At 48.7% G+C, this 27,558-nt stretch overlaps 1 protein-coding gene across 1 annotated transcript in view; it reads left to right on the forward strand.

Annotated features, from left to right (window-relative positions):
• The window catches only part of PTPRH (protein tyrosine phosphatase receptor type H), a 52,122-nt gene that overhangs the window by 19,246 nt on the left and 5,318 nt on the right, over positions 1-27,558 (forward strand). The window contains 14 exon segments of the mRNA XM_029584447.1: positions 1,398-1,453; positions 1,455-1,671; positions 2,371-2,643; positions 4,019-4,291; positions 15,617-15,883; positions 18,353-18,625; positions 19,476-19,826; positions 20,314-20,571; positions 21,618-21,702; positions 21,789-21,830; positions 23,320-23,410; positions 25,082-25,172; positions 25,259-25,335; positions 27,356-27,490. Of these exon segments, the coding sequence (XP_029440307.1) occupies positions 1,398-1,453; positions 1,455-1,671; positions 2,371-2,643; positions 4,019-4,291; positions 15,617-15,883; positions 18,353-18,625; positions 19,476-19,826; positions 20,314-20,571; positions 21,618-21,702; positions 21,789-21,830; positions 23,320-23,410; positions 25,082-25,172; positions 25,259-25,335; positions 27,356-27,490 (2,489 nt within the window).

Raw genomic sequence — 27,558 nt, forward strand, 5'->3', positions numbered from 1 at the left:
CCTTTGTCTCTTGTGACTCTGGGTATATCCCTCTGTATAACTGTGTCTCAGTGTCTCTGGGTGTATCTCTCTGTGTATACTTGGGACTCTATGTCTCTGGCTGTATCCCTCTCTGTATACCTGCATCTCTGTGTCTGTCTCTATTTATTTATATACCGGGGCACGTTGGGAACATCACCTCGGTTTACAGGTAACAAAACGCAGCTCCAGGCTTTACAAAAAACACAGGGGGTAACAGCAAACTGAGTAACCATGTAATAAAAACGTGAAATTCACGCAGGGGAGGAAGAAAACATGTCGAAGCAACAGGCTTTACAAAAAACCCAGAGGGTACAGCAAACTGATTAACTATGTACGAATAGTGTGATTTTCACACAGGGGGGGTGGGGGGTGGTCAAAGATAGTAATATACATTCAGTGATATACATTCAGATGTGGGGTGCTATGGCATGCGGGGGATGTGTACACTAGGGGACCCTTGAAGGGAAGGTTGATAAGTGTTCAGGAGGATACATTGTGGCCTAGTGGCGGGAAATACAATCATTTGGGATTACGGTAAGGGAGCTCGAGGAATGTTTTAACGGAGAGGTTAGGAATTATCTGCGTGGTAGTTGATCTGCATGGAAGGGGATTGTCAGAGTGTTAAGGGGAACTCTGCATGGTGTTAGGGGTTAACTGCAAGGTAGTTGAGCTGCATGGAAAGGTATTATCAGAGAGGTGGGGGGATTTCCAGGGAGAGGCTTCACAGAGGAGGGAGGGGAGGATGTATTGGGGGGGGGGGGGGTAGTGGATGAGAGGGTTCAGGTGAATGCCTGTTTAAAGAGCCAGGTCTTGAGGCTCTGTCTGAATTTCTTTGGACACAGTTCCTGGCGAAGACTGCGAGGGAGAGGGGCCACGTTCTCTGGTGGTTGTAAGTTTTGTTCCCTTAGGCGAGGGTGTGTGCAGGTACCTTGTTCTGGTGGGTCTGTTGGGGGAGCGAAAGCGGAGGTGTTCACTGGACCAGGACATGTCATGGTTGTGTGGAGGGATTTATGGATGGCAGTGAGGGGCTTGGTACATTATCCGGGATGCGATTGGCAACCCGTGTAGGTGTTTGAGGACTGGGGGTGATACCATCGGATCGGGGGGCATTGGTAAGGATACGGGCGGCAGCATTTTGGAGCATCTGCAGGGGTTGGATAGCATTTTTTGGAAGGCCTAGGAGGATAGAATTACAGTAGTGAAGCTTTGGATAGGACGGTGGCCTGAAGGATGGTGCGAAAGTCATTTAGATGTAGGAAGGGTTTTAGTTTTTTCAGCGTCTGGAGCTTGAAAAAGCCGTCTTTTAAGTTGGGGTTCTCATTCCTGGGCAGTGTATTCTCTGTATAATCCTTTCTGCTTCTTCTTTTTCATCCAAGTTCCATCCCCAGTTTCCAACGTGCAACTGAGCAATAAATCCGAGCGCTCCGTGCTTTCTGTCCTGGTCCCCGCCCAGTGACTTACTTGCTGCAAACTACAGCTACAGAATTGCAGTGCACAACCAAACCGCTTCACAGCAAAATGTGACTACCAATGACACAAAGTATAATGTGACGGGGCTGCAGCCTGGGCTCCCTTACACCTTCACCATATACAGCGTGACCACGGACGGGGTGCAGAGCACCAGGAGTGAATCGGTCAGCGCTACAACATGTAAGTTTCTTCTCAGCCTGTCCCACAGCTCTCATTTCTTCTGTGCACTGTCCCCTCCTGTGAGTCCCCGGTGTACTGATGTCTGCACACTCTCTACATCAGTATTGCTAGCTGTCTATCTCTCTATTCTTGTGTGTCTGGATGTATTTCTCTTTGAATACCTGTCTCTCTCTGTCTCAGAGTATTTGTCTCTGTATAATTGTGTCTTTGGATGATTCTCTCTCTGTAAACCTTTGTCTCTTGTGTTTCTGGGTGTATCTTTCTCTGTATATCTATTTCCCTGTGTCTCTGGGTGTATCTCTCTCTGTTTATCTATTTCCCTGTGTCTCTGGGTGTATCTCTCTCTGTTTATCTATTTCCCTGTGTCTCTGGGTGTATCTCTCTCTGTTTATCTATTTCCCTGTGTCTCTAGGTGTATCTGATCTGTACACCTGTGTCTCTATATCTCTAGGTATAATTATCTCTATATTCCTGTGTCTATGAGTGTATATCTATACCTGTGTCTCTTTGTCTCTGGGTTTGTCTCTCAATATATGCCTGGGCCTCTGTGTCTCTGGGTGTATCTCTCTGTGTATACTTGGGACCCTGTGTCTCTGGTTGTATCTCTCTCTGTATAGCTGCATCTCTGTGTCTCTCTCTATCATTCCTGGGCAGTGTATTCTCTGTATAATCTTTTCTGCTTCTGCTTTTTCATCCAAGTTCCATCTCCAGTTTCCAACGTACAACTGAGCAATAAATCCGAGCGCTCCGTGCTTCTGTCCTGGTCCCCGCCCAGTGACTTACTTGCTGCAAACTACAGCTACAGAATTGCAGTGCACAACCAAACCGCTTCACAGCAAAATGTGTCTACCAATGACACAAAGTATAATGTGACGGGACTGCAGCCTGGGGTCCCTTACACCTTCACCATATACAGCGTGACCACGGACGGGGTGCAGAGCACCAGGAGTGAATCGGTCAACGCTACAACATGTAAGTTTCTTCTCAGTCTGTCCCACAGCTCTCATTGCTTCTGTGCACTGTCCCCTCCTGTGATTCCCCGGTGTACTGAAGTCTGCATACCACACTCACTATATCAGTGTTGCTAGTTGTCTGTCTCTCTATTCTTCTGTGTCTGGATGTATTTCTCTTTGAATACCTGTGCCTCTCTGTCTCAGAGTGTTTGTCTCTGTATAATTATGTCTCTGGATGTATCTCTCTCTGTAAACCTCTGTCTCTTGTGTTTCTGGGTGTATCTCTGTATACCTGTGTCTCTGGATGTATCTCTCTCTGTAAACCTTTGTTTCTTGTGTTTCTGGGTGTATCTCTGTTACCTGTGTCTCTGGATGTATCTCTCTCTGTAAACCTTTGTCTCTTGTGTTTCTGGCTGTATCTCTGTACACTTGTGTCTCTGTATCTCTTGGTGTAATTCTCTCTATATTCCTGTGTCTCTGAGTGTATATCTATATCTGTGTCTCTCTGTCTCCGAGTATTTGTCTCTGTATAATTGTGTCTCTGGATGTATCTCTCTGTGTATACCTATTTCCCTGTGTCTCTAGGTGTATCTGTCTCTGTACACCTTTGTCTCTTGTGTTTCTGGGTGTATCTCTGTATACCTGTGTCTCTGGATGATTCTCTCTCTGTATATCTATTTCCCTGTGTCACTGGGTGTATCTCTCTCTGTATATCTATTTCCCTGTGTCACTGGGTGTATCTCTCTCTGTATATCTATTTCCCTGTGTCTCTGGGTGTATCTCTCTCTGTATGCCTATTTCCCTGTGTATCTTTCTCTGTACATCTGTGTCTCTGTATCTCTTGGTGTAATTCTCTCTATATTCCTGTGTCTCTGATTGTATATCTATACCTGTGTCTCTTTGTCTCTGGGTTTGTCTCTCAATATATACCTGGGCCTCTGTGTCTCTGGGTGTATCTCTCTCTGTAGACTTGTGTCTCTATATCTCTGGGTGTATTTCTTTGTGTATATCTATATTTCTGTGTCTCTGGCTGTATAACTTTCTGTATTCCTGTGTCTCAATGTCTCTGGTTGTATCTCTCTCTGTATACCTGCAACTCTGTGTCTCTGGGTTTATCTCTCTCTGAGACCTGTGTCTCAATGTCTCTGGGTTTATCTCTCTCTGTATAACTGCATCTCTGTTTGTATCTCTCACTGTATAATGGTGTGTCTGTATTTCTGGGTGTATCTCTTTACCATACCTGTGTCTCTGGGTGTATCTCTCTGTGTATACTTGGGACCCTGTGTCTCTGGTTGTATCTCTCTCTGTATACCTGCATCTCTGTGTCTCTCTCTATCATTCCTGGGCAGTGTATTCTCTGTATAATCTTTTCTGCTTCTGCTTTTTTATCCAAGTTCCATCTCCAGTTTCCAACGAACAACTGAACAATAAATCCGAGCGCTCCGTGCTTCTGTCCTGGTCCCCGCCCAGTGACTTACTTGCTGCAAACTACAGCTACAGAATTGCAGTGCACAACCAAACCGCTTCACAGCAAAATGTGTCTACCAATGACACAAAGTATAATGTGACGGGGCTACAGCCTGGGGTCCCTTACACCTTCACCATATACAGCGTTACCACGGACGGGGTGCAGAGCACCAGGAGTGAATCGGTCAGCGCTACAACATGTAAGTTTCTTCTCAGCCTGTCCCACAGCACTCATTGCTTGTGTGCACTATCCCCTCCTGTGATTCCCCGATGTACTGATGTCTGCACACTACACTCACTATCGGGCCGATACAGTAAGGAGCAGTAGGAAGAGCTGCGTTAGTGCTGGGCGCACCTGCGTTTGCCGCACGCACAGTCCTGCTCACCTACCGCTCGATACTGTATATAAATAGCTTGCAAATGCAAGCCGCGTCCAAGAAGTGTCTGTGAAGCGTTAGGCCCGCGCAACCCATTTTACTGTATAGGCGCTTAATACAGCGCCTATACAGTATCCTGGGTGCGCTGGTACCTGTCATTTCAAATGACATTTAAAATGACAGGCACCAGGAAGTGGATCCCAACTTTAACCCATGAAAACCTAAAATCCCCTCCTCCCGAAGCGGCTCGACATGTACCAACTTACTTTTTGTTGCTTTCAGCCCCTTCAACCTTCTCTGCCGTCCTCCGGAGGGGGCAGCCGGCGGCGAAAGCGGCGAAAGCGGCTTGCAGCGGTCCCCCCCGCGCAGGTCCCGGTTCTCCTGGCTCTCGATGATGTTCCAGCAGGTACTCCACGGCGCGGTTCGGGCTCTCAGCTCCAATGGCTAGAGGCAGCGAAGCGCCTGACGTAACGGCGCGAGCAAAGCGAAGCGTACTTTCATGGGCTTGAGCGCCCGTCAATTTGGGCGCTCAAGCCAATGAAAGCACATGGAAGGGCGGGCGTGACGTCAGGCGCCGTTACGTCAGGCGCTTCGCTGGCTCTAGCCATTGGAGCTGAGAGCCCGAACTGCGCAGTGGAGTACCTGCTGGAACATCATCGAGAGCCAGGAGAACCGGGACCTGCGCGGGGGGGACCGCTGCAAGCCGCTTTCGCCGCCGGCTGCCCCCTCCGGAGGACGGCAGAGAAGGTTGAAGGGGCTGAAAGCAACAAAAAGTAAGTTGATACATGTCGAGCCGCTTCGGGAGGAGGGGATTTTAGGTTTTTAGGTTTCCTTTTGGGGGAAAGCTTGCCGTCTACCCTTACCCCTGCCTCTAACACAGGGGTAGGGGTAGGCGGTAAGTTAGCAGGTTAAACGCGGGGCTAAACTGCAGGTTAAAAAAGCGATAGTCGGGGCGCGCGTTACTGAATGGGAGGGAATAGCTAATTCGATCGTTTACATCTCATATACATGCCGCGGGCGGAAGAGGTTACCCGGTGATTTAAAGAGGTGGTAAGAATGGGTTAAAGGGGATAGTGAATCGCGGGTTGGGCTAATGCGGCCAAATTGTGAGTAAAAGGTGGGTTAGAAGCAGGGTAACCGCGGCCGTCCTTTACTGTATTGACCTGTATATCAGTGTTGCTAGCTGTCTGTCTCTCTATTCTTCTGTGTCTGGATGTATTTCTCTTTGCATTTATTTATTTATTTATTTATTTATTTAAAAGTATTTCTATACCGTCTTTACAAACAATGTTTAATCAAAACGGTTTACAAATATCAAATAAAAATAGAACTAAAAATAAATTAAGGATTAATTAGGCGTAAAATAGCTTATGGAGAATATAAAATTACAAAAATTTCGTTAATATAAAATAAAAAATTGTTTAAAATAAAAATAGGTAACATAAAACAAGTCAGTAGTCAAGCGGAGAGGAATCGGGTGCCAAACTGAATATGTATGTATTCTGGGAGTGTGATGTAATTATTTGGTGGGTGGTATATGAAACGCAATTCGAAATAAATGAGTTTTTAAGGATTTTTTGAATTGTTTGGGATTAGATATGGTTCTGATGTCTCAGAGCTTTTGTCTCTGTATAATTATGTCTCTCGGTGTATCTCTCTCTGTAAACCTTTGTCTCTATTGTTTCTGGGTGTATCTCTGTATACCTGTGTCATAAGAACATAAGAAATTGCCATACTGGGTTAGATGGAGGGTTCAACAGTGGCCAATCCAGGCTATAAGTACCTGGCAAGTACCTTGAATATTGTGTACAATTCTGGTCGCCGCATCTCAAAAAAGATATAACTGTGATGGAGAAGGTACAGAGAAGAGCGACCAAAATGATAAAGGGGATGGAACAGCTCCCCTATGAGGAAAGGCTGAAGATGTTAGGGCTGTTCAGCTTGGAGAAGAGACGACTGAGGGGGGGATATGATAGAGGTGTTTAAAATCATGAGAGGTCTAGAATGGGTTAATGTGAATCAGTTATTTACTCTTTCGGGTAATAGAAAGACTAGGGGACACTCCATGAAGTTAGCATGTGGCACATTTAAAACTAATTGGAGAAAGTTCTTCTTCACTCAATGCACAATTAACTCTAGAATTTGTTGCCTGAGGACATGGTTAGTTCAGTTAGTTTAGCTGTGTTTAAAAAAAGATTGGATAAGTTCTTGGAGGAGAAGTCCATTACCTGCTATTAATTAAGTTGACTTAGAAAATAGCCACTGCTATTACTAGCAACGGTAACATGGACTAGACTTAGTTTTTGGGTACTTGCCAGGTTCTTATGGCCTGGATTGGCCACTGTTGGAAACAGGATGCTGGGCTTGATGGATCCTTGGTCTGACCCAGCATGGCATGTTCTTTTGTTCTTAAGTTGGAGAACTTAGAAAATCACTCCTGCAGGAGTAACCTCCACTTTATCGGTTTCCTGGAACTGCTCCAGAGCAGGACCTACATAAGAAGTTAAGAACATAAGAACATGCCATACTGGGTCAGACCAAGGGTCCGTCAAGCCCAGCATCCTGTTTCCAACAGTGGCCAATCCAGGCCATAAGAACCTGGTAAGTACCCAAAATCTAAGTCTATTCCATGTTATCATTGCTAGTAATAGCGGTGGTTATTATCTAAGTCAATTTAATTAATAGCAGCTAATGGACTTCTTGTGCAAGAACTTATCCAATCCTTTTTTAAATACATGATACTTTAAACACATGATACTTTAGAAACCTGGCTACCCCAAGCACTGAAATCCCCCAACACTTTGGCAGGCCTGCGCATTGAGTGCACACATCGGGTGGGAACTAAACCTGGCAAGCGGGGGAAACCCAGACCGGTCCTTGCTATGATGCTCAATTTTTGCCATAAAGAGAAGATTCTGAGACTCTATCACCAGCATCGGGCCCTTGAATGGGAAGGCACAACAATTCTGGTGTTTCCTGTTTATTCCCTGGCGGGTTCGGCATGCCAAAGAGTGTTTGCGCAAATTTGCTCCCAGTTGGTATAACATCAGATAAAATTTATGCTACAGTATCTGGCACGGCTGAAAGTGACTTTTAATAATAATTCCACTTTGTCTTTTGACTCTGCAACGGAGGCGCAAGCTTTCTTTCACACCAAGCTGAAAGAAACAGAAGGGCAAACCTCAGGCCTCACTTGAGCTGGCTGTGACTGTTTCTGCAGTGATTGGGCTGGAGTCATTCAGCAGGAGGCTGTTTTGACAAAACCTCACCTGTGTCGTGATGCCTCCGCGCGAACCATGCCCGTGTCGTGAAGCCTCCGCGCGCTTCCAGTGATGCTTCCTTTTCCGGCAGGCGAGCATGCTAGCCTAATAATAGTCTCAGCGGCAGTGTAGCCAAGAGTTCTATGCTAGACGAGGGAGGAAATTTGCGATTCTGCGAGGTGAAGGGAGGAAATCTGCGGGAAGGGAGAATTCTGCACAAATTCTGCATTCCGCAGTAGCGCAGAATTCCCCCAGGAGTAGAATTGCAGTGTACAACAGCACCAGCTTACAGCAAACTCCATTTGCTAATGTCATAATTTATAATGTGACGGGGCTGCAGCCTGGAGTCCCTTACACCTTCACCATATACAGCGTGACCATGGATGGGGTGGAGAGTGCCAGGAGCCTCTCTGTCAGCGCTACAACATGTAATTTGTTTTCTCTGCCTACTCCATTTTCCTATCTTATTTCTGCCCAGTGTACCCCTCCCGTTTTTTCCCTGTGTCCTGATGTGTGCAAACCTTATACACTATAGTCCTTGAGATTGTCCAGGTGATTTTGGGGTCTCATCTTGTTCCTACAGGTTCAGACCCTCCCTCTTTCCCCTGACTCTCTTCTTCTCTTCTCTTATCCCAAGTTTGGAAGCCAAGGGATGCTCCGCGGGTGAAACATATCAGCGCGCTCTGTCCCCTTTCTTTTATTCAGTCCTCAAGACTCTTTCCTAGTCTGACAATTTGTCCATGTCGCGGTAGATTTCCGGCAGGGTTAAGAGGGGGTCATTTCCACTCTGCACAAAACCAGGCCCCAGATGACTGAGCTTTAGAGTCTTGCACTAGTTGAAGATGCAGATCAGGTTTGTTGCGCAGCTAAGCATGTCGACAGCATGCTGTTGTTGATTCGAGAGAAACTGCAGGCAGATTGTAACCTGAAACCAAACTTTATTAGAGAAAGACAAAGACAAAGGGACAGGGACCGGAACAAAGCATGAGGAAATAATTTTTCCCGGGGAGTAACACAGGTCCTCACAACAATCGTATTAACACCCAGCTACTCAGCTCTTCCAGCAGTGTGCATTGCATTATAAACCCTTCATACTGACCAATCAGAGCATATTCAGAGTGTTGTTTTTAGATAAGTGCAGTACATTTGATTTGATTATGTATTAGACCAATCAGCTAATGGGTCTGGGGTGTCGGCTCATTGCATTCCAGCATATAGTCAGGGTCCTCTGCTTTCTTTGTCTAAAAACTAGTATTCAGGAATACAGCAGAAATGAGGTGCCTCAGAAAGTCAGTTCATAATACTACATATATCCCCCTCTTGAAGGGTTACACTTAGAAACCCTTCACATATGGGCAGGGCCGTGGCTGCCTGTCTTAGGTTGTCCCTTACATCCTATGCTAGCCTTAGGTGAAGAAATCTTACCCATCCTTGGCTAAGCCCACTGTTTTTCCCTACCCATCTGATTCATGGGGAAACTCATGCATGTCCATCATTAAGTGCTGATGGATAGTAGTTACTTGATCTTGCACTGCAGAGGAAGAGTTGACCATAATTTTCAGTCCGGGCATCCTGGGAATGGCTGCAGCGATGGAAGATCCAAATTGTCGAAGGCAGAGGCATATGCATGGTAGGCAAAGGCATAGCAAAAGTCCAATACATCATGCTGGTCCTGTCCAAGAGGTGACCCAGCTGTGGATGTGAAGGCATCTAAACGAGTTTTGGTCAAAGGGTATACGCTGTTAATATAGTTGAGGGCTAGTTGTACTGCTTCGTCTTCGGGTCCTTCTGGGGAAGCGGGGCTAATACCCCTCTTAGATCGGTGGTGTGTCTGAGTGTAATTGGGGATAATCATAGAAACAAGTGACAACTGACTCTGTGAGAAAGTCTTTAGCATGCTATGTGGTCTAAAACAAAATAATATACTTCGCAGGGTTGCTAAACCATCAGTGTGAGTCTTTGCACAGGGAAAGGAAGAAATGTAGTAGAATAAAAAAACAGAAATAAGGAAAAATTATATATTCCCCTCTGGAATCCCAAATGTAAACAAACTAGCTTATAGATAGAGATAGAAGAACATTTCAAGAAATTACATAATAGAAATTTTAGGACTGGAAATTTCTACAAGTATAAAAATTGCATGACCTCAAATTATATCATTGATTTAGGAAATCTAAATCATGGCCCTTGCAAAAGGCATAATAACTAGATACATATAACAATCAATTATCTCATGACAGATCATAAGAACATAAGAACATAAGAAAATGCCATACTGGGTCAGACCAAGGGTCCATCAAGCCCAGCATCCTGCCTCCAACAGTGGCCAATCCAGGCCACAAGAACCTGGCAAGTACCCAAAAACTAAGTCTATTCCATGTAACCATTGCTAATGGCAGTGGCTATTCTCTAAGTGAACTTAATAGCAGGTAATGGACTTCTCCTCCAAGAACTTATCCAATCCTTTTTTAAACACAGCTATACTAACTGCACGAACCACATTCTCTGGCAACAAATTCCAGAGTTTAATTGTGCGTTGAGTAAAAAAGAACTTTCTCCGATTAGTTTTAAATGTGCCCCATGCTAACTTCATGGAGTGTCCCCTAGTCTTTCTACTATCCGAAAGAGTAAATAACCGATTCACATCTACCCGTTCTAGACCTCTCATGATTTTAAAACACCTCTATCATATCCCCCCCTCAGTCGTCTCTTCTCCAAGCTGAAAAGTCCTAACCTCTTTAGTCTTTCCTCATAGGGGAGTTGTTCCATTCCCCTTATCATTTTGGTAGCCCTTCTCTGTACCTTCTCCATCGCAATTATATCTTTTTTGAGATGCGGCGACCAGAATTGTACACAGTATTCAAGGTGCGGTCTCACCATGGAGCGATACAGAGGCATTATGACATTTTCCGTTTTATTCATCATTCCTTTTCTAATAATTCCCAACATTCTGTTTGCTTTTTTGACTGCTGCAGCACACTGAACCGACGATTTCAATGTGTTATCCACTATGACACCTAGATCTCTTTCTTGGGTTGTAGCACCTAATATGGAACCCAACATCGTGTAATTATAGGATGGGTTATTTTTCCCTATATGCATCACCTTGCACTTATCCACATTAAATTTCATCTGCCATTTGGATGCCCAATTTTCCAGTCTCACAAGGTCTTCCTGCAATTTATCACAATCTGCTTGTGATTTAACTACTCTGAACAATTTTGTGTCATCTGCAAATTTGATTATCTCACTCGTCGTATTTCTTTCCAGATCATTTATAAATATATTGAACAGTAAGGGTCCCAATACAGATCCCTGAGGCACTCCACTGTCCACTCCCTTCCACTGAGAAAATTGCCCATTTAATCCTACTCTCTGTTTCCTGTCTTTTAGCCAGTTTGCAATCCACGAAAGGACATCGCCACCTATCCCATGACTTTTTACTTTTCCTAGAAGCCTCTCATGAGGAACTTTGTCAAACGCCTTCTGAAAATCCAAGTATACTATATCTACCGGTTCACCTTTATCCACATGTTTATTAACTCCTTCAAAAAGTGAAGCAGATTTGTGAGGCAAGACTTGCCCTGGGTAAAGCCATGCTGACTTTGTTTCATTAAACCATGTCTTTCTATATGTTCTGTGATTTTGATGTTTAGAACACTTTCCACTATTTTTCCTGGCACTGAAGTCAGGCTAACCGGTCTGTAGTTTCCCGGATCGCCCCTGGAGCCCTTTTTAAATATTGGGGTTACATTTGCTATCCTCCAGTCTTCAGGTACAATGGATGATTTTAATGATAAGTTACAAATTTTTACTAATAGGTCTGAAATTTCATTTTTTAGTTCCTTCAGAACTCTGGGGTGTATACCATCCGGTCCAGGTGATTTACTACTCTTCAGTTTGTCAATCAGGCCTACCACATCTTCTAGGTTCACCGTGATTTGATTCAGTCCATCTGAATCATTACCCATGAAAACCTTCTCCATTACGGGTACCTCCCCAACATCCTCTTCAGTAAACACAGAAGCAAAGAAATCATTTAATCTTTCCGCGATGGCCTTATCTTCTCTAAGTGCCCCTTTAACCCCTTGATCATCTAACGGTCCAACTGACTCCCTCACAGGCTTTCTGCTTCGGATATATTTAAAAAAGATCAAGGTACATTGATTCATATGATCAAGAAAACTACATCAGGGTAAAGAATAACGAAACATAAAACAAAGAAGAAATCAGGCCAAATGAGTAGATAACTCAGGTCATATAATGATATAATTTTGGGCTGGCTCGCCAAGACGAGCTCTGAATTCTGACAATCAATGGAATATTCATTTTATTCAGTAGGTTGTATTAATCTTTCGCTAATCAAGGCCTAAGTTAAATATGTGTGTTTATGGAACATGTGTGTGTAATGGAGCAACACAAATTCAAATTGATGCAGCAGAAGTCAAATGTGATAAACAGAACCACAGACAACTCAGGTACGGCAGACACTACATAGAACATATGTTTCACAAGACCGACATACATCCATTTATTTCACAGATATTCATACGATGTCTTCATAACATCAAGACAGACAACAATTAACACATATTTTGAGCTAAACAATGAAAACAAAAGTAAAAGTAAACCAAAAAGGTGTTTGAAAAGTGCCTGGGAATTGCCAGAAAAACAAAAACCAGAATTCTGTTTAAAAATGGAAAAAGAAAATAAAACTGAAAAAACTTAGAAAAATAAAATATCGGCCTTAATTCTTTCATGACAGGAAGGCTGTTGACCTGAAAAATAAAAGCTAGCATACAAAAAAGTAATAAAAAGAGTGATATGCATCCACTAGGAGGCACTACCACAAGCCGCTTTGTGGAATAATACCAATTTTAGATTTCAACCTTGGAGAATAATTTCAGGCAGCAGCACTCTGAGCTGAAATTCAGTGTGAAATACCAATCAATTCTGATTTGCAAGAAAAAGCTTGTGAGGTTGCTTGAAATGTAATAGTTAGTGAATGCAGTGTATCAACCTCCACCAATAATTACACGTTAAAGAATCATAACTTTTTCAATGTCTCTTTGTACTTTCAAAACAATCTAATTAGGCAAAATATAGAAGAAGCAACAAAGAAGATTAAAGAACGCTAGCGCATGGTGATCACTGTAATTAAGATGTGAGAAAAAGATAAGAGAAAAAGAATGGTACCACAAGATAGATAGACAAATAAATACTGGGGGGGTTTTAGAAACTTAGGAACTAGGGGTACCACGGAAAGAAGGGGGAAAGGGAAGGAGGCTCTTACAGGATAACAAGCCATACAAAATATCTTTAATGTAAGTTTACACAGTGGCTTGGCCAAGTTCCACTGCTGTCGGGATTAATGCTGTAACAATGAAATGCCAGGGTTATTGCTTATGGCTCTAAAGGCTGTATTAAAGTCATTTGTGGTCAGGGATCCTTCCAGGGAATAGGCTCTCATTTGTGGGCTTAAAGTAAGTGTCCAGTCATGCAACGGATTGGGGCTTTTTTTTTTTTGTTAAATTGCTCAGGAGTCGGTGAAAGAGGGGGCGGAGCGGGCGGAGGGACCCCTCTTACAACATTATCTGCTGGAGCATGAATGGCAATGGTGGCCATAAACACTCCATCTGTTTTAACTTCTGTATCTAGGGTGTCCTCTGAGTTCTCTGAGTTTGGGGTTTCCTCTGGGGTGATACAGGAACGGCGTTGAGCCACACGCTCAAGCAGTTCAGAGTTAAAAATGGGTGGGGACAGAGGGGGACTAGTCTTGGGCTTTGGGGCGACTTGGGGTTTGGGACTAGGGAGTGTGAGGTCATGAGTAAGGTAAGGAAGTGAGGGGGTTTGGGATAGAGCAGTGGTTCTCAACCCTGTCCTGGGGATCCCCCCAGCCAGTCGGGTTTTCAGGATATCCACAATGAATATGCATGAGAGAAAATTTGCATGTTATGGAGGCAGTGCATGCAAATTTTCTCTCATGCATATTCATTGTGGATATCCTGAAAACCCGACTGGCTGGGGGGGTCCCCAGGACAGGGTTGAGAACCACTGGGATAGAGGAAGCGTGGGGTCCAAGGAATCTGCAGGATGTGATAGGATAGAGGCAGGGCTGCACGAACCTGATTCAGCAGGAGGTGCTCCCCTTTCTTCCTCAGTAGGTTTATGTCCCTCCTTTGGGGTAATACTCTCTCCAGTGGGGACACAGTGTAGAGTCCCTTCTACCTTAACAGTCCCAGACATCGGCATATCAGTAGGTGCCGTGGGACTCAATTGGGGTTCCTTCTCCAGGGGTGCAGTTGGGACTAAATGTGAATACCCCACTGCAGTAACTGTTTCCTCTAAAGGTGATGGCTTTGTACTCTGCATTAAACACCATCCAGTATACTAGGGGTCAGTAACAACGGTGTACGGGGGTGGGGATTGATTAGATTCAAGCTCTTTTTCGAAATATACTCGAATCATAACAAACCAGAGGCAAAGAGATAACACGTTCTATCGGACATGTCTTGCTGACCTCTACAACATCTTTTGTACCTCCTAACTTTCCTGACCAGAACTTAGACATAATAACAATTTACCAATGGGTAAATATAATAAAATTTGATAGGTCTCCCTTATAAGAAGGAGAGCGTGTTCTTACCTGGACAAATATCTCAACGAGCTGTACTTCTGGTGTATACCTCCGTTTCAGATAACGGCGACTGTGGGGCTTCAAGCAACGTGACTGAGACAGCCTGCTTAAACAAAAACAAAAAACAGTGTAGCTATCCCGGGCAGCTTACCTTCCGTAGTGCCCCCCCCCCCCCTTGAGGGAACCAACCCGAAGATTTAACAATTATACTCGTGATGAAGTCCCAGCTGAGCTGTCTATCCGAGTCTTGGGCAACTTCCCTCGAGACGACGTCCCTGAGACGTTCCAATCCGAGTGCTCCTGATATGCGTCTGGACCGCTATCTGGCCGAGCTCGAGTTCCTGTGGAGTTTTCTATTGTCTGGTCTTTTCAGTCAGGGAGATTCAAATCACAGCTGCAGGCGAACATCCCCTTTCAACCATCCTCTGCTACCAAAATGTTGATTCGAGAGAAACTGCAGGCAGATTGTAACCTGAAACCAAACTTTATTAGAGAAAGACAAAGACAAAGGGACCAGAACAAAGCATGAGGAAATAATTCGTCCCGGGGAGTAACATAGGTCCTCACAACAATCGTATTAACACCCAGCTACTTAGCTCTTCCAGCAGTGTGCATTGCATTATAAACCCTTCATACTGACCAATCAGAGCATATTCAGAGTGTTGTTTTTAGATAAGTGCAGTACATTTGATTTGAGTATGTATTAGACCAATCAGCTAATGGGTCTGGGGTGTCGGCTCATTGCATTCCAGCATGTTATCAGGGTCCTCTGCTTTCTTTGTCTAAAAACTAGTATTCAGGAATACAGCAGAAATGAGGTGCCTCAGAAAGTCAGTGCATAATACTACATACACTGTTTACATGCATAACAGTTCTTCAGGTCAGCACTCAGCGTGTCCACAAACCGCTGGTCAATTTCTACATGTCATGAACCTCCTCCCATAGATTTTAGGCCACTGGAAGCTGGCAATGTGTCCATCAACAGGGCCGACTCCCACAAGCCTTATTCGCCACATAATTTCAGTTTGTGTTGGGGATTTTTTTTTCTGGAGAATTGTCCTTCTTGTCTTTTGCAGGTTCTCCTATAGGGCCCGGATTTTGCCGCAGGTCTCTCTGGCATTCTTAGGTTCTTTCTCTCTCTCTGTCCGTCCATCTCTCTTTCTCTCTTTCTTTGTCTCGTCTGTTCTATATGTCTTTCCCCACTGGTGATATGGATACAGTTACCAATGACATTTCCTTGTTTTTTCTCAGACCCGTCCACTGTGCATGACATTCAGATGACCTCTCGGACAGTGACATCCATAAGCATCGATTGGAGCGCCCCAAATGATGTCTTTGTGTCTTCTTACACATACCTAGTAAATGTGACAGGGGAACACAAAAGTTGGAATAACTCGACCAACGAGACGCAATTCACAGCGCAGGAGTTAGATGCCGGGAGCATATACAACTTCACAGTCCAGTCCCAGACAAGTGATGGAGTCAGAAGTATGGCCGAGACAATCTCAATTTACTCAGGTGAACCTGGGGACCCTGCCCAAGGCCATTCTTTAGGGTAACGAGTAACTCTTCAGTGGCTACTGAAAGGCGTGGTGCAGGAGTCTTGGGGGAGCTCACAGCTCCTGCAGTCCCAGCCTCTCCCAGCAGGAGGTGCTGTAGGAAATGGTGCAGGAGCGCTGGGTGTGAGGGGAGTCACAGCTCCTACAGTCCCAGCCTTTCCCAGCAGGAGGTGCTGTAGGGAATGGTGCAGGAGCGCTGGGTGTGGGGGGAGTCACAGCTCCTGCAGTCCCAGCCTCTCCCAGGAGGAGGTGCTGTAGGGAATGGTGCAGGAGCGCTGGGTGTGGGGGAGTCACAGCTCCTGCAGTCCCAGCCTCTCCCAGCAGGAGGCGCTGTAGGGAATGGTGCAGGAGCGCTGGGTGTGGGGGGAGTCACAGCTCCTGCAGTCCCAGCCTCTCCCAGCAGGAGGTGCTGTAGGGAATGGTGCAGGAGCGCTGGGTGTGGGGGAGTCACAGCTCCTGCAGTCCCAGCCTCTCCCAGCAGGAGGTGCTGTAGGGAATGGTGCAGGAGCGCTGGGTGTGGGGGAGTCACAGCTCCTGCAGTCCCAGCCTCTCCCAGCAGGAGGCGCTGTAGGGAATGGTGCAGGAGCGCTGGGTGTGGGGGGAGTCACAGCTCCTGCAGTCCCAGCCTCTCCCAGCAGGAGGTGCTGTAGGGAATGGTGCAGGAGCGCTGGGTGGGGGGGAGTCACAGCTCCTGCAGCCTCAGGCTCTCCCAGCAGGAGGTGCTGTAGGGAATGGTGCAGGAGCGCTGGGTGTGGGGGAGTCACAGCTCCTGCAGCCTCAGGCTCTCCCAGCAGGAGGTGCTGTAGGGAATGGTGCAGGAGCGCTGGGTGTGGGGGAGTCACAGCTCCTGCAGTCCCAGCCTCTCCCAGCAGGAGGCGCTGTAGGGAATGGTGCAGGAGCGCTGGGTGTGGGGGAGTCACAGCTCCTGCAGTCCCAGCCTCTCCCAGCAGGAGGCGCTGTAGGGAATGGTGCAGGAGCGCTGGGTGTGGGGGAGTCACAGCTCCTGCAGTCCCAGCCTCACCCAGCAGGAGGCGCTGTAGGGAATGGTGCAGGAGCGCTGGGTGTAGGGGAGTCACAGCTCCTGCAGTCTCAGGCTCTCCCATAAGGAGGCGCTGTAGGGAATGGTGCAGGAGCGCTGGGGGTGAGGGGAGTCACAGCTCCTGCGGTTCCAGCCTCTCCCAGCAGGAGGCGCTGTAAGGAATGGTGCAGGAGCACTGGGTGTGGGGGAGTCACAGCTCCTGCAGTCTCAGCCTCTCCTAGCAGGAGGCGCTGTAGGAAATGGTGCAGGAGCGCTGGCTGTGAGGGGAGTCACAGCTCCTGCAGTCCCAGCCTTTCCCAGCAGGAGGTGCTGTAGGGAATGGTGCAGGAGCGCTGGGTGTGGGGGAGTCACAGCTCCTGCAGTCTCAGCCTCTCCTAGCAGGAGGTGCTGTAGGAAATGGTGCAGGAGCGCTGGGTGTGGGGGAGTCACAGCTCCTGCAGTCTCAGCCTCTCCTAGCAGGAGGCGCTGTAGGAAATGGTGCAGGAGCGCTGGCTGTGAGGGGAGTCACAGCTCCTGCAGTCCCAGCCTCTCCTAGCAGGAGGCGCTGTAGGGAATGGTGCAGGAGCGCTGGGTGTGGGTGGGGGAGTCACAGCTCCTGCAGTCCCAGCCTTTCCCAGCAGGAGGTGCTGTAGGGAATGGTGCAGGAGCGCTGGGTGTGGGGGAGTCACAGCTCCTGCAGTCTCAGGCTCTCCCAGCAGGAGGTGCTGTAGGGAATGGTGCAGGAGCGTTGGGTGTGGGGGAGTCACAGCTCCTGCAGTCCCAGCCTCTCCCAGCAGGAGGCGCTGTAGGGAATGGTGCAGGAGCACTGGGTGTGAGGGGTCACAGCCCCTGCGGTTCCAGCCTCTCCCAGCAGGAGGCGCTGTAGGGAATGGTGCAGGAGCGCTGGATGTGAGGGGAGTCACAGCTCCTGCAGTCCCAGCCTCTCCCAGCAGGAGGTGCTGTAGAGAATGGTACAGGAACACTGGTTAGGAGGGGAAGATGTGAAGGAACGGTGATTGGAGATGCAGATATAATGGAGGAGGGGGGTTGGTAGGGAGCATTTGGAGGGAATGGTGGAGGGGCAGTTATTAATGGGAGAGGGAGTTAAAGAGAGTGATGGAGGAATGATTGTTGGGGGTGGTATGATGAAGGGATGGTGTGGAGTTACAGGGAGTGGTGGGGGAGGGGATGGCGGGAATAGTGGAGGCGCAGTAGATGGGACGGGGAGTTGCAGTCAATGATGGAGGATGGTGGTTGGGAGGGAACTTGCAGTGAGCAATGTTTGGGATGGGGAATGATGGAGGGATGATGATTGAAGGAGGAATTGCAGGAAGCGCTGGATGGGAGAGGAGTGCATCCTCTCTTCCTGTTCACTGATCATGTATCTTGTGACATTTTTTTGCTCCACAGCTCCTAACAGTCCCCGGGATCTGCAATGGTACGCGGTCAATGCAAGTGAGATCCTGCTGAACTGGACAGCTCCACCTGATCCTAACAGGGAGCTTTATAGTTACAGCATCACCTGGGTGAGCCAGAGCATGGCCCCATCTAGTGGATCAGACTCCAGTGGGGCGACGTCCTTCAATATCACGTCCTTAGAGCCCGGGACCCTGTATAGCGTCAACGTGACCTCGGTCATTGAGGGTGCAAGCAGTGTAGTGGCTGGGACCCCGGCTCAGACAGGTGAGTGCTGCTTCTCTCCTGGGAACGGAGGTAAGCTCTCAGGTGCTGGAACATTGTCCATTGTCGGCATGAGCTTGGTCGTTGAGAGGCGTGAGCGGCATGGGGGGGTCAGGCTGGGGACTGCTGGCCCTGCTCCTCCCACCGTGGGAAGTGGTGAGGGAGGAAGAAAGCTCTCGGGTGTGGGGATCTCTTGACCCCAGAAAGCCTGCGTCCATCACCGGCCGCACGTGTGGCGTAAGGTTTGGGGGAGGCTGTTGGCTCCGTGGCAATATGACCTGGATCATTAATAACAGAAGGGGGACAAATAAATACACCCGTGATCTTAACCGAAATTCCGTTTCCAAAGCTGACTAAGGACTAGCCAATCTTTGGGATCTGTTACCCTGCGACAGAAGCCAGTCTGTCGCAGGTCTCGCCTCAGTGAGAGCGCACTTCAGAGATTCTCAGGGAACCTTTCTAGCCACAATTATTTGGATATGCTGGTACGATGGGCTCCAGTAAAACGGCACATTTCATCAGAAATATGTCATGGCGCATATCATCTTAAAGGTTCGCCAAGACCCGACAGCGGGACGATTTTTATCCACGCACAAGAAAGGCTCATGTGTGCTTCAACCTTTCTTTGTGGGTAGAAAGATTCCTTGAGAACCTTTGACTAATCACCAAGACAGACATATAAAGAGGTTTCCATAAACCCTTCGAAGGCGCTGAGCTTTTCAACATTATCCAAGTGCGTTGGAGAACACATTTTGTAGTTATAAGAGCCCCTGATGCAGCTGACAGGGCGAAACTCGGCCGGAGTCGGGCGGGCATTATTGTCTTGCTTTTGTTTCTTTCTTTCCTACGGCAGCACCGCAGAGCCCTGAGAATCTGACAATTCAGACCATTACAAACACCAGCGTGACCGTGTGCTGGCATCTGGCGAGCAGCAGCCAGGAACAGCTCAGCGGCTTCCAGGTCGTGACGGAGACCGACGACGGGACAGTGAAGATCGAAAACATCCCAGACCCGTCTGCAAGGAACTGGACCATATGTGATCTCCTCCCAGGGACAAATTACACCCTGATGGTCCGAAGCGTTAAGATCAGCAGCCTTGGGCCCATCCCTGCCATGGGGGCAGGGGGCCGGCCCCGAAGGGCCACCAGCACCTCAAACGTGATAGAGACATTCAGTCCCTTCCTTACCCAGACAATACTGACAGGTGTGTGAGACAATCGCTGATCCCAGTGTGCAGGCAGAGACAGCAGTACATGTACTTCCAATGTCCTACTCCATTAGAGGTGGGGTGGGAGTAGCTAGGGGACAGGGAGTGTCTCTTGAGTGTGAACCTGGACAAGTTAGTGCATCTCCCTCCTCTGCAGCTGCCTCTCCCGCCTTCTCTCCCTCCCTTCTTTCAGGATGTCTCGGATTCGGAAAAGTTTTAAACAGCTGAGGCAGACCGGGGACAGTCTATCTTAGGGATGGTACTGTCTCTTCCTTGCTCTCTTTCTGCCGTCTCTTCCAAAGGGGGATATATTATCTCCTCTCTCTTTTAGGAGGGAGCTGTCTCTTCCTTCCTTCTCTTTGGGGGCGTGACTGTCTCTTCTGGAAGGGCCTGTCGTTTCCTGCCATCTCTCTCTGGAAAGGGCTGTCCCCACCATCTACAGGGGCTGTCTCCATTTTCTTACCTCTTCTCCCCCTCCCCACAGACCCGGGCATGGTGCTGGTGGTGAGCTGCTCCAAAGAGAGCGGAGGTTACAGCCTGCGAGTTATCTGGGAACGCCCCGCAGGCTCCTTCACTGAGGTGTGGGTTCTGGTGGACGGGAAACAGCGCGTGAACACAACTGAATATAACGTGGAAGTGAAGGGGCTTCAGCCAGCCGCCTCGTATGGAATCAGCATGGAGACTGTGGCGTACGATAAGAGTGTGGTGTCGCCCTCTATCACCTGTTCCACCGACAGCACAGGTCAGCAGCATGGGGCAGCTTGCTCTAAGGCCGTCGCTCCCATCCCCCAGCTCCTCGCATAGCCACAGTCATGAGGTCCCGTCACAAACACAGGGAGGTCTAATTACTCATCTGGGGACTGAAGGGCGAGAGTTGGTGGCAGTAGTGGGATCTGACGCTATGTCAGGTTCTGAGCCTGGGTATATTTAAAGTACAGTCTCTTTCAGGTTCCAGGCAGAATTTATTTTAAATAGGGTTAACAGCAACAGGTACATTGCTTCAAAACTCAGATGCAAGCTCCCACAGGTTGTGGAGCAGGGATAGTTCACTGACACTTAGTAACATGTCCAGGTACTTGAAAGGACTCGCAAAAGATCAGTGACTGCAGCTCCAGGTCCAGTCCAAGGTCAGAATATCCAAGTTCTCTGAACCAGTTCAACCAATTCACTTATTTTACCCCACTAAGTACATCTGCAGCTCCCTTCAACGTCAGGTATCACAGATCTCAGGAGCTGGGTTCTCCAGCATGACTTAGAAGCCCTCAAGTTGCTGGGACCATCTTCGCCAGTTCCCAGCATTCATTTTATTTTTTTAGTCTCTCGGACAAATCTGCTTCCTCGGGGTGGATGCCCTGATGCTGCTGGCAGACTCAATGCAAGGTCCCCTCATTTGTCTCAGAGCCCTCCAGTGGTTCAGGGGGGCAAAGCACTGTCCTCGCAGCCGGTCAGGCCCTTGGTTTGATACCCACATATCACCAGTCCTAGCAAGCTAGGTCAGCAGGAGACACAGCTCCGAGTGACCCATCTGAAGTTACAGTGTGAGAGATGGGGGTAGTAGTGGGATAAGAAGCAGGGTCAATAGGTTTGATTCATCTGTTACAGGGCGAGAGTTGGTGTAAGCAGTGGGATGAGAAGCAAGGTCAACAGGGGAAACTTGTCTGAGGTTACAGGGTGAGAGATGGTGGCAGCAGTGGGATGAGAAGCAGGGTCAGTGGGCTCCCATGGGCGGAGGGGGAGGATGGAGTTAGTGGGTGCATTCCCTCCCTTGACACTCCTCTCCTTACATAGGTGTCATCGTCGGGTCCATATTCGGAGTGCTGCTTTTCCTGCTGCTGGTGGGCCTCCTGGTCTTCTTGGTACTTCGGCACAGGAGGTGAGGTGTGTTGACAGGGATTGTCCCATCTGGGTATTTGTCACAGGAGGAGCTGCTTAATATTTCCTTTTCTTTGTCGTCTCCAGATGGAGGAACGTCCCAGAAAGTTCTCCAGTAAACCTGGACAAGTAAGTGCCTCTCCCTCCTCTGCAGCTGCCTCTCCCGCCTTCTCTCCCTCGTCTTTTGCGGTCTCTCGGATTTGGGAAAGTTTTAATCTGCTGATTTGGTTCCCGTGTGGCCAAAGTTATATGAGGGGAGGGCGATTTCGGTAACTTCATGCGTATCGGATGCGCCAAAGCTGCAATTTTGAAAATGACCCCCTCGGAACGTAATCATGCAAATTAAGCAAGCTGATTGGTGTGCACAGACTTTTTTTTTTTTTGACATTTTACGATTATTCAGAAGTGTGCGCGTAAGGGAGAGCCTCCGTCCCTTAGTCTGACACGGGACTGCGTTTCGACCGGCAATAGCTCTTCTTCAGGGTATGACCTTCACCCAGGCATTTGTAGTAACCTTTAAACCCGGATGGCACCATCGCCATCAGTGTCACGTACACACAATTCTGGCACACGTGTGTTGCATACCCACACATCTGATGGCACCATCGCCATCAGGGTTTAAAGGTTACTACAAATGCCTGGGTGAAGGTCATGCCCTGAAGAAGAGCTATTGCAGGTCGAAACGCAGACCCGTGTCAGACTATGGATTTATTGAACCAACGGCGGGCATTGGATCTAAAGACGTTCCTCACATCATGACGAAAGATAAAGTCTATTTGGTTTCGATATCTGTAACGGCAAGAAAGAATACCTAACAAATGAATTCATATGAAGGACGGATAGCACAATAATGACCAATGATTATTAGAAGGCTGACTGATAAATGTATAATGCATATATCGATGAGGCCTAGTATGAAGGTCATTTTACCTGCACTGCTGTGATCCATAGGGGTTTAATCTGTTGCGCTTTTAAATATTGAAGACAAATGAGGTTAAGATGATACTTCACTCTATGGTCTGTATATGACACCAGTATAAATGCCTCCTTACCTCATTAGCCCAGCAGTACTGTTGCTTTAAGGCTGTTCTTTATGTACATAATGCCAGGCCTCCTCCTTTCCTCCCTGAATAGCTTGTAGCTGGGTATAACTATATCCCAGTCATGGTTTTCCATAAATCAGCTTCTTTACCTCTCCTTCCTCTCTCTCCCTCCTCTCATTACTTCTCTTTCCTCCCACTGTCTGTGCCACTTCTGGGACTGTATCACACTCCTCCCTCCCTCCTGCTTCTAGCCGTCCCTCTTCTGTGACTTTCTCACTTCCCTCTTTCCCTCCCGTCTTTCACTGCCTCTCCCTCCTATGTGACGGCCAAGCCCTCTCATTACCCCTCCTGTCTCTCACTGCTTCTTCCTCTCTCCATCCTGTCTCTTGCCCCCTTACCCTCCTCTCTTCCTCCTCTCGCTTGCTGCCTCTCCCTCCTCTGTGGCTGCCTCCCTCTCCCCTAAGCTCTACCTCCCCCTCATCCTTTGCTCTCTCTCCTTCTCTTCCCTTATTCCCCCCTCGTTCCCCATCACATGGAGCGCACTCACACTTCTCTCCTTCCCTTGCTGTCCGCAGTATCCCCTCCACTGTCCGGGTCCAGGATTTCCCCAGTTATTTCTATCGGAAGGCGGCTGACAGTGGCTTTGGATTTGCTGAGGAGTATCAGGTGGGCAGGAAAGACACAAGCGCGTAACATGTATGTGTGCCAGATGTGTGTGTTTGTAAGTGTGCGTTAGTGGACCCTCGGGCGAGGCAGGATTGATGCAACCTGCAGGGAGGAGCCCTGCAGGTTCCCACCGTCGGAAGGTGGACCTGGACGAAGCAGAGGTCCAACTGGAGCTTCACCAATACCAGCCCTCATTGCCCTCGTGTTGAGCCTTCAAGTGCCGGGGCCGGCAGCTCTTACGTGGGGGCCTGTGCTGATGGCAGAGGTGGTCGTCCTAGGGTAGCTGGGTCACAGCAGATGGAGGTCACCTGAATCCAAGGTACGGGCGATGGTCAGGGCAGGCAGTGGTCAGCGGAAGGCAGCGGTCAAGCGTATCCGGGGTCGAGCTGGGGTCAAAACCGAGTATCACTCCGAAAGGGAAGCAGGGACGGATAGGCAGGGAAGGTCAGGCGGGGAGAATTGAAGACAAGACACGGGAGCAACACGCTCTACTGCAAGATTAGGGGGGCCTCTTGCTGAGACATTGAAGGCCTTTTCTAGGCCTGAGCAAATGAGGTCATCAGGAGGTGCCTTGAGGCTTTTCCCTTTAAGTAGGGCGAATCTGGGTGCGTGTGCGCCGTAGGAGGAGTGGGGCCAGCAGGAGTCGGCGGCGTCTCACCATGTTGGAGCGTGGCGGCCCACCGTGAAGAGGCCAGGAGGGATCGCCCCACGTCGGGAGCCAGTGGGGAAGGCCCGGCCCAGAGGGTGAATGCACCGGTTTGCAGGAGCAGCCCTCAAACCACCAAACGTAATAGTAACATGTATGTGCAGATGCGTGTATATGTAACATGTATGCATGCCAGATGTGTATGTATGTAACATGTAAAGTATGTGTGCCAGATGTGTATATGTAAAACAAATATGTGCCACATGTGTGTATATGTAACAAACACGTATGTGGGCCAGATGTTTGTATATGTAACACCTATGTTCCAGATGTGTGTGTATGTAACACGTACAGTATGTGTGCCAGATGCTTATGCATGTAGCAGACATGTATACTGTGTGCCTGTGTGTGTGCCACGTCTGGGTGAGTATCCTGCAGCGAGGAGGCTGTGAATGTTGGGCTTCCAGATCTGTTTATAAACGGGTAACATGTTTCCATGCGTATGTGCCATGCAACTAGCAGAGGAGTCAAACCCTTAGACTAAAGCAGGAACCCCACAGTTAAACTTTCTCCTGCTATAGAAATCTGGGGCGCACTCTTAACCCTTTCCCCTCCCAAAATCTTTTGGTGAATAATGTGGAGGTTATCACAAGAGGGAATCAGACCACAAACTGTAACCGCCTCGTCTTCCTTGAGAGAGTCCAAACGGGACACTCCCATACCCTCCAAAAAGCCCAGATTAATAGCCAGACTCTTCTGCCGAATGGCAAGGGAGGAGAGACAGTCCCTCAACACCTCTGAGACCCTCCGAACCGGTTCCAGTGCTGCCAGCGCCTCTCTTATGATGACAAGCGACACGGAGGGTTCATTTCAGGCTTGTGGAAAGGAGATCCTCTTGCCAAAATAAGAGGCTTTCTTATGCCAGGCAGTCTCCATTGCAGCATCCTTCCCCCCCCCCCCCCCCCCAGCTCTCGCTGGTCCCCAGCCCTAACTCTCTCTCTTGGTTTCCCTGCCCCCCCCCACAGCAACTCGCATCGAAGGGTATGAACCAGGCTAGGGTAGCCGGGGACCTGCCGGCGAACAAAGCCAAGAACAGATACACCAACGTCCTGCCCTGTGAGTATGCCTGCGTGTCCTCGGCAGTCCCCGCTGCCCCACCGCCCCAGCTCGCTCACGCTCCTCTCCTGTCTCCTTTTTTGTAGACGATCACTCCCGGGTGAGGCTGCGCAGCACAGGGGCCGATCCCAGCACTGACTACATCAACGCCAATTATATTCTGGTAAGAATGGTCTGGCACCAGCACTCTCCCTCTCTCCCTTTCTCTCTCTTTTCCTTTTCTCATGCTGTTTCTCTCACCCACTTCTTCTCCCTCTCTCTCCCTTTGTCCTCCACTCTTCCAAGCCATCCTTGACAAAATAATACACAGACGGTAAAAAGTAAGAATGACACCGTGCACACAGGACAGGAAGAGGGTTGGGTCCCAGGTTCTGGTGCTGGTCTGCATTGTCCCTGCTCAGATCCCGGTTCTGGCCCAGTGACAGGACCCCACAGATTCTGCGGCTCTGGCTGCTGTTTCTCCTCTTTCCCCCAGGATCAGACGCAGTTTTTCCTGCTCCTTCCTGGGTGGGAAATCCTGGATTTTCTCTCTGGATGTTACTCAGTGCAGGAGGAAATGCATTTCTGCTTCTCTTTCTCCGCTGCTGCACTGCAGGCAGAGTTGGGCTTCTGGGGGTTTCCAGCTCAGTTTCTGCCTGCCCATTTCTCTTTCTTATTCTGTGTTGGGTGAGGGTCTGTCCGTGTCCTGCGTGGGTGAGTGAAGTGAGGGAGGCTGCTAGCGTGCAGTTTCTGTGCAGGGATCTTTTGCAGTCCGGCTGGTTCTGCTTCCCTATAGGAGGTGTATTGGGGTTCTAGGGCCTAGTGCAGCCTTTACCTAGGTAGGGTTGGTGCTGTGTGAGTGCAGGCAGTTAGTGCTGTTATGGTGGGTCAGGTTTGCTCTGCAGGTGCTGAGGGTGTATTTTGCAGGGTTTTGTGTTGGGTCACAGAGTGTCTGTAGTGGAGAGAGTTTGTGTTACTGGGTGAGTGCTGGCAGTTAGTGCTGTTATGGTGGGGCAGGTTTGCTGTGCGGGTACTGAGGGTGTATTTTGCAGGGTTTTGTGTTGGGTCACAGAGTGTCTGTAGTGGAGAGAGTTTGTGTTGCTGGGTGAGTGCTGGCAGTTAGTGCTGTTATGGTGGGGCAGGTTTGCTGTGCAGGTGCTGAGGGTGTAATTTGCAGGGTTTGTGTTGGGTCACAGAGTGTCTGTAGTGGAGGGAGTTTGTGTTGCTGGGTGAGTGCTGGCAGTTAGTGCTGTTATGGTGGGGCAGGTTTGCTGTGCAGGTGCTGAGGGTGTATTTTGCAGGGTTTTGTGTTGGGTCACAGAGTGTCTGTAGTGGAGAGAGTTTGTGTTGCTGGGTGAGTGCAGGCAGTTAGTGCTGTTATGGTGGGGCAGGTTTGCTGTGCAGGTGCTGAGGGTGTATTTTGCAGGGTTTTGTGTTGGGTCACAGAGTGTCTGTAGTGGAGAGAGTTTGTGTTGCTGGGTGAGTGCTGGCAGTTAGTGCTGTTATGGTGGGGCAGGTTTGCTGTGCAGGTGCTGAGGGTGTAATTTGCAGGGTTTGTGTTGGGTCACAGAGTGTCTGTAGTGGAGAGAGTTTGTGTTGCTGGGTGAGTGCAGGCAGTTAGTGCTGTTATGGTGGGGCAGGTTTGCTGTGCAGGTGCTGCGGGTGTATTTTGCAGGGTTTTGTGTTGGGTCACAGAGTGTCTGTAGTGGAGAGAGTTTGTGTTGCTGGGTGAGTGCTGGCAGTTAGTGCTGTTATGGTGGGGCAGGTTTGCTGTGCAGGTGCTGAGGGTGTTTTTTGCAGGGGTTTGTGTTGGGTCACAGAGTGTCTGGTAGTGGAGGGAGTTTGTGTCCCTGTTACAAAGATGACGCCTGAATGTGAATATTCTTTTTGCATGGTGAGTAGGAAGGGGAGTTATCCTTGTTCTGCTCTGCACTCATTGATAGGGAAATGTCTGTAGCTTTCTCTCCCACCCTCTCCCACTATATCTCTTTATCTCGTCTATTTCTCTGTTTCCTGTTGCTCCCTCCATCTCTCCTCTATCCATCTCTCATCTGTCTGCCACCTCTCTCACTGGCGCTCTCTCTTCCATCCACCTCCGCTTTCTCTTTCTGATCTCCTCACCCTTCCCCCCTGTCCTCCCCTTTGATCACCCTCACGTGCTCACGGTCTGCCTGCCTGTCTGCTCCCCCCTCTCCCCCATGCAGGGTTACAGCTCGGACAAGGAGTTCATCGCCACGCAGGGCCCACTGCCGGGCACGCTGGGGGACTTCTGGCGCCTGGTGTGGGAGCAGCATGTGGGCACTATCGTCATGCTGACCAACTGCACCGAGAGTGGCAAGGTGAGTGTCCAGCAGGGGGGCAGCCTGCCCGTCAGAGATGGGGGGGGGGGGAGGGGAACCTGGTGGCT

This window comes from Rhinatrema bivittatum, chromosome 19 (assembly GCF_901001135.1).
Source record: "Rhinatrema bivittatum chromosome 19, aRhiBiv1.1, whole genome shotgun sequence".
Classification (NCBI taxonomy): domain Eukaryota; kingdom Metazoa; phylum Chordata; class Amphibia; order Gymnophiona; family Rhinatrematidae; genus Rhinatrema; species Rhinatrema bivittatum.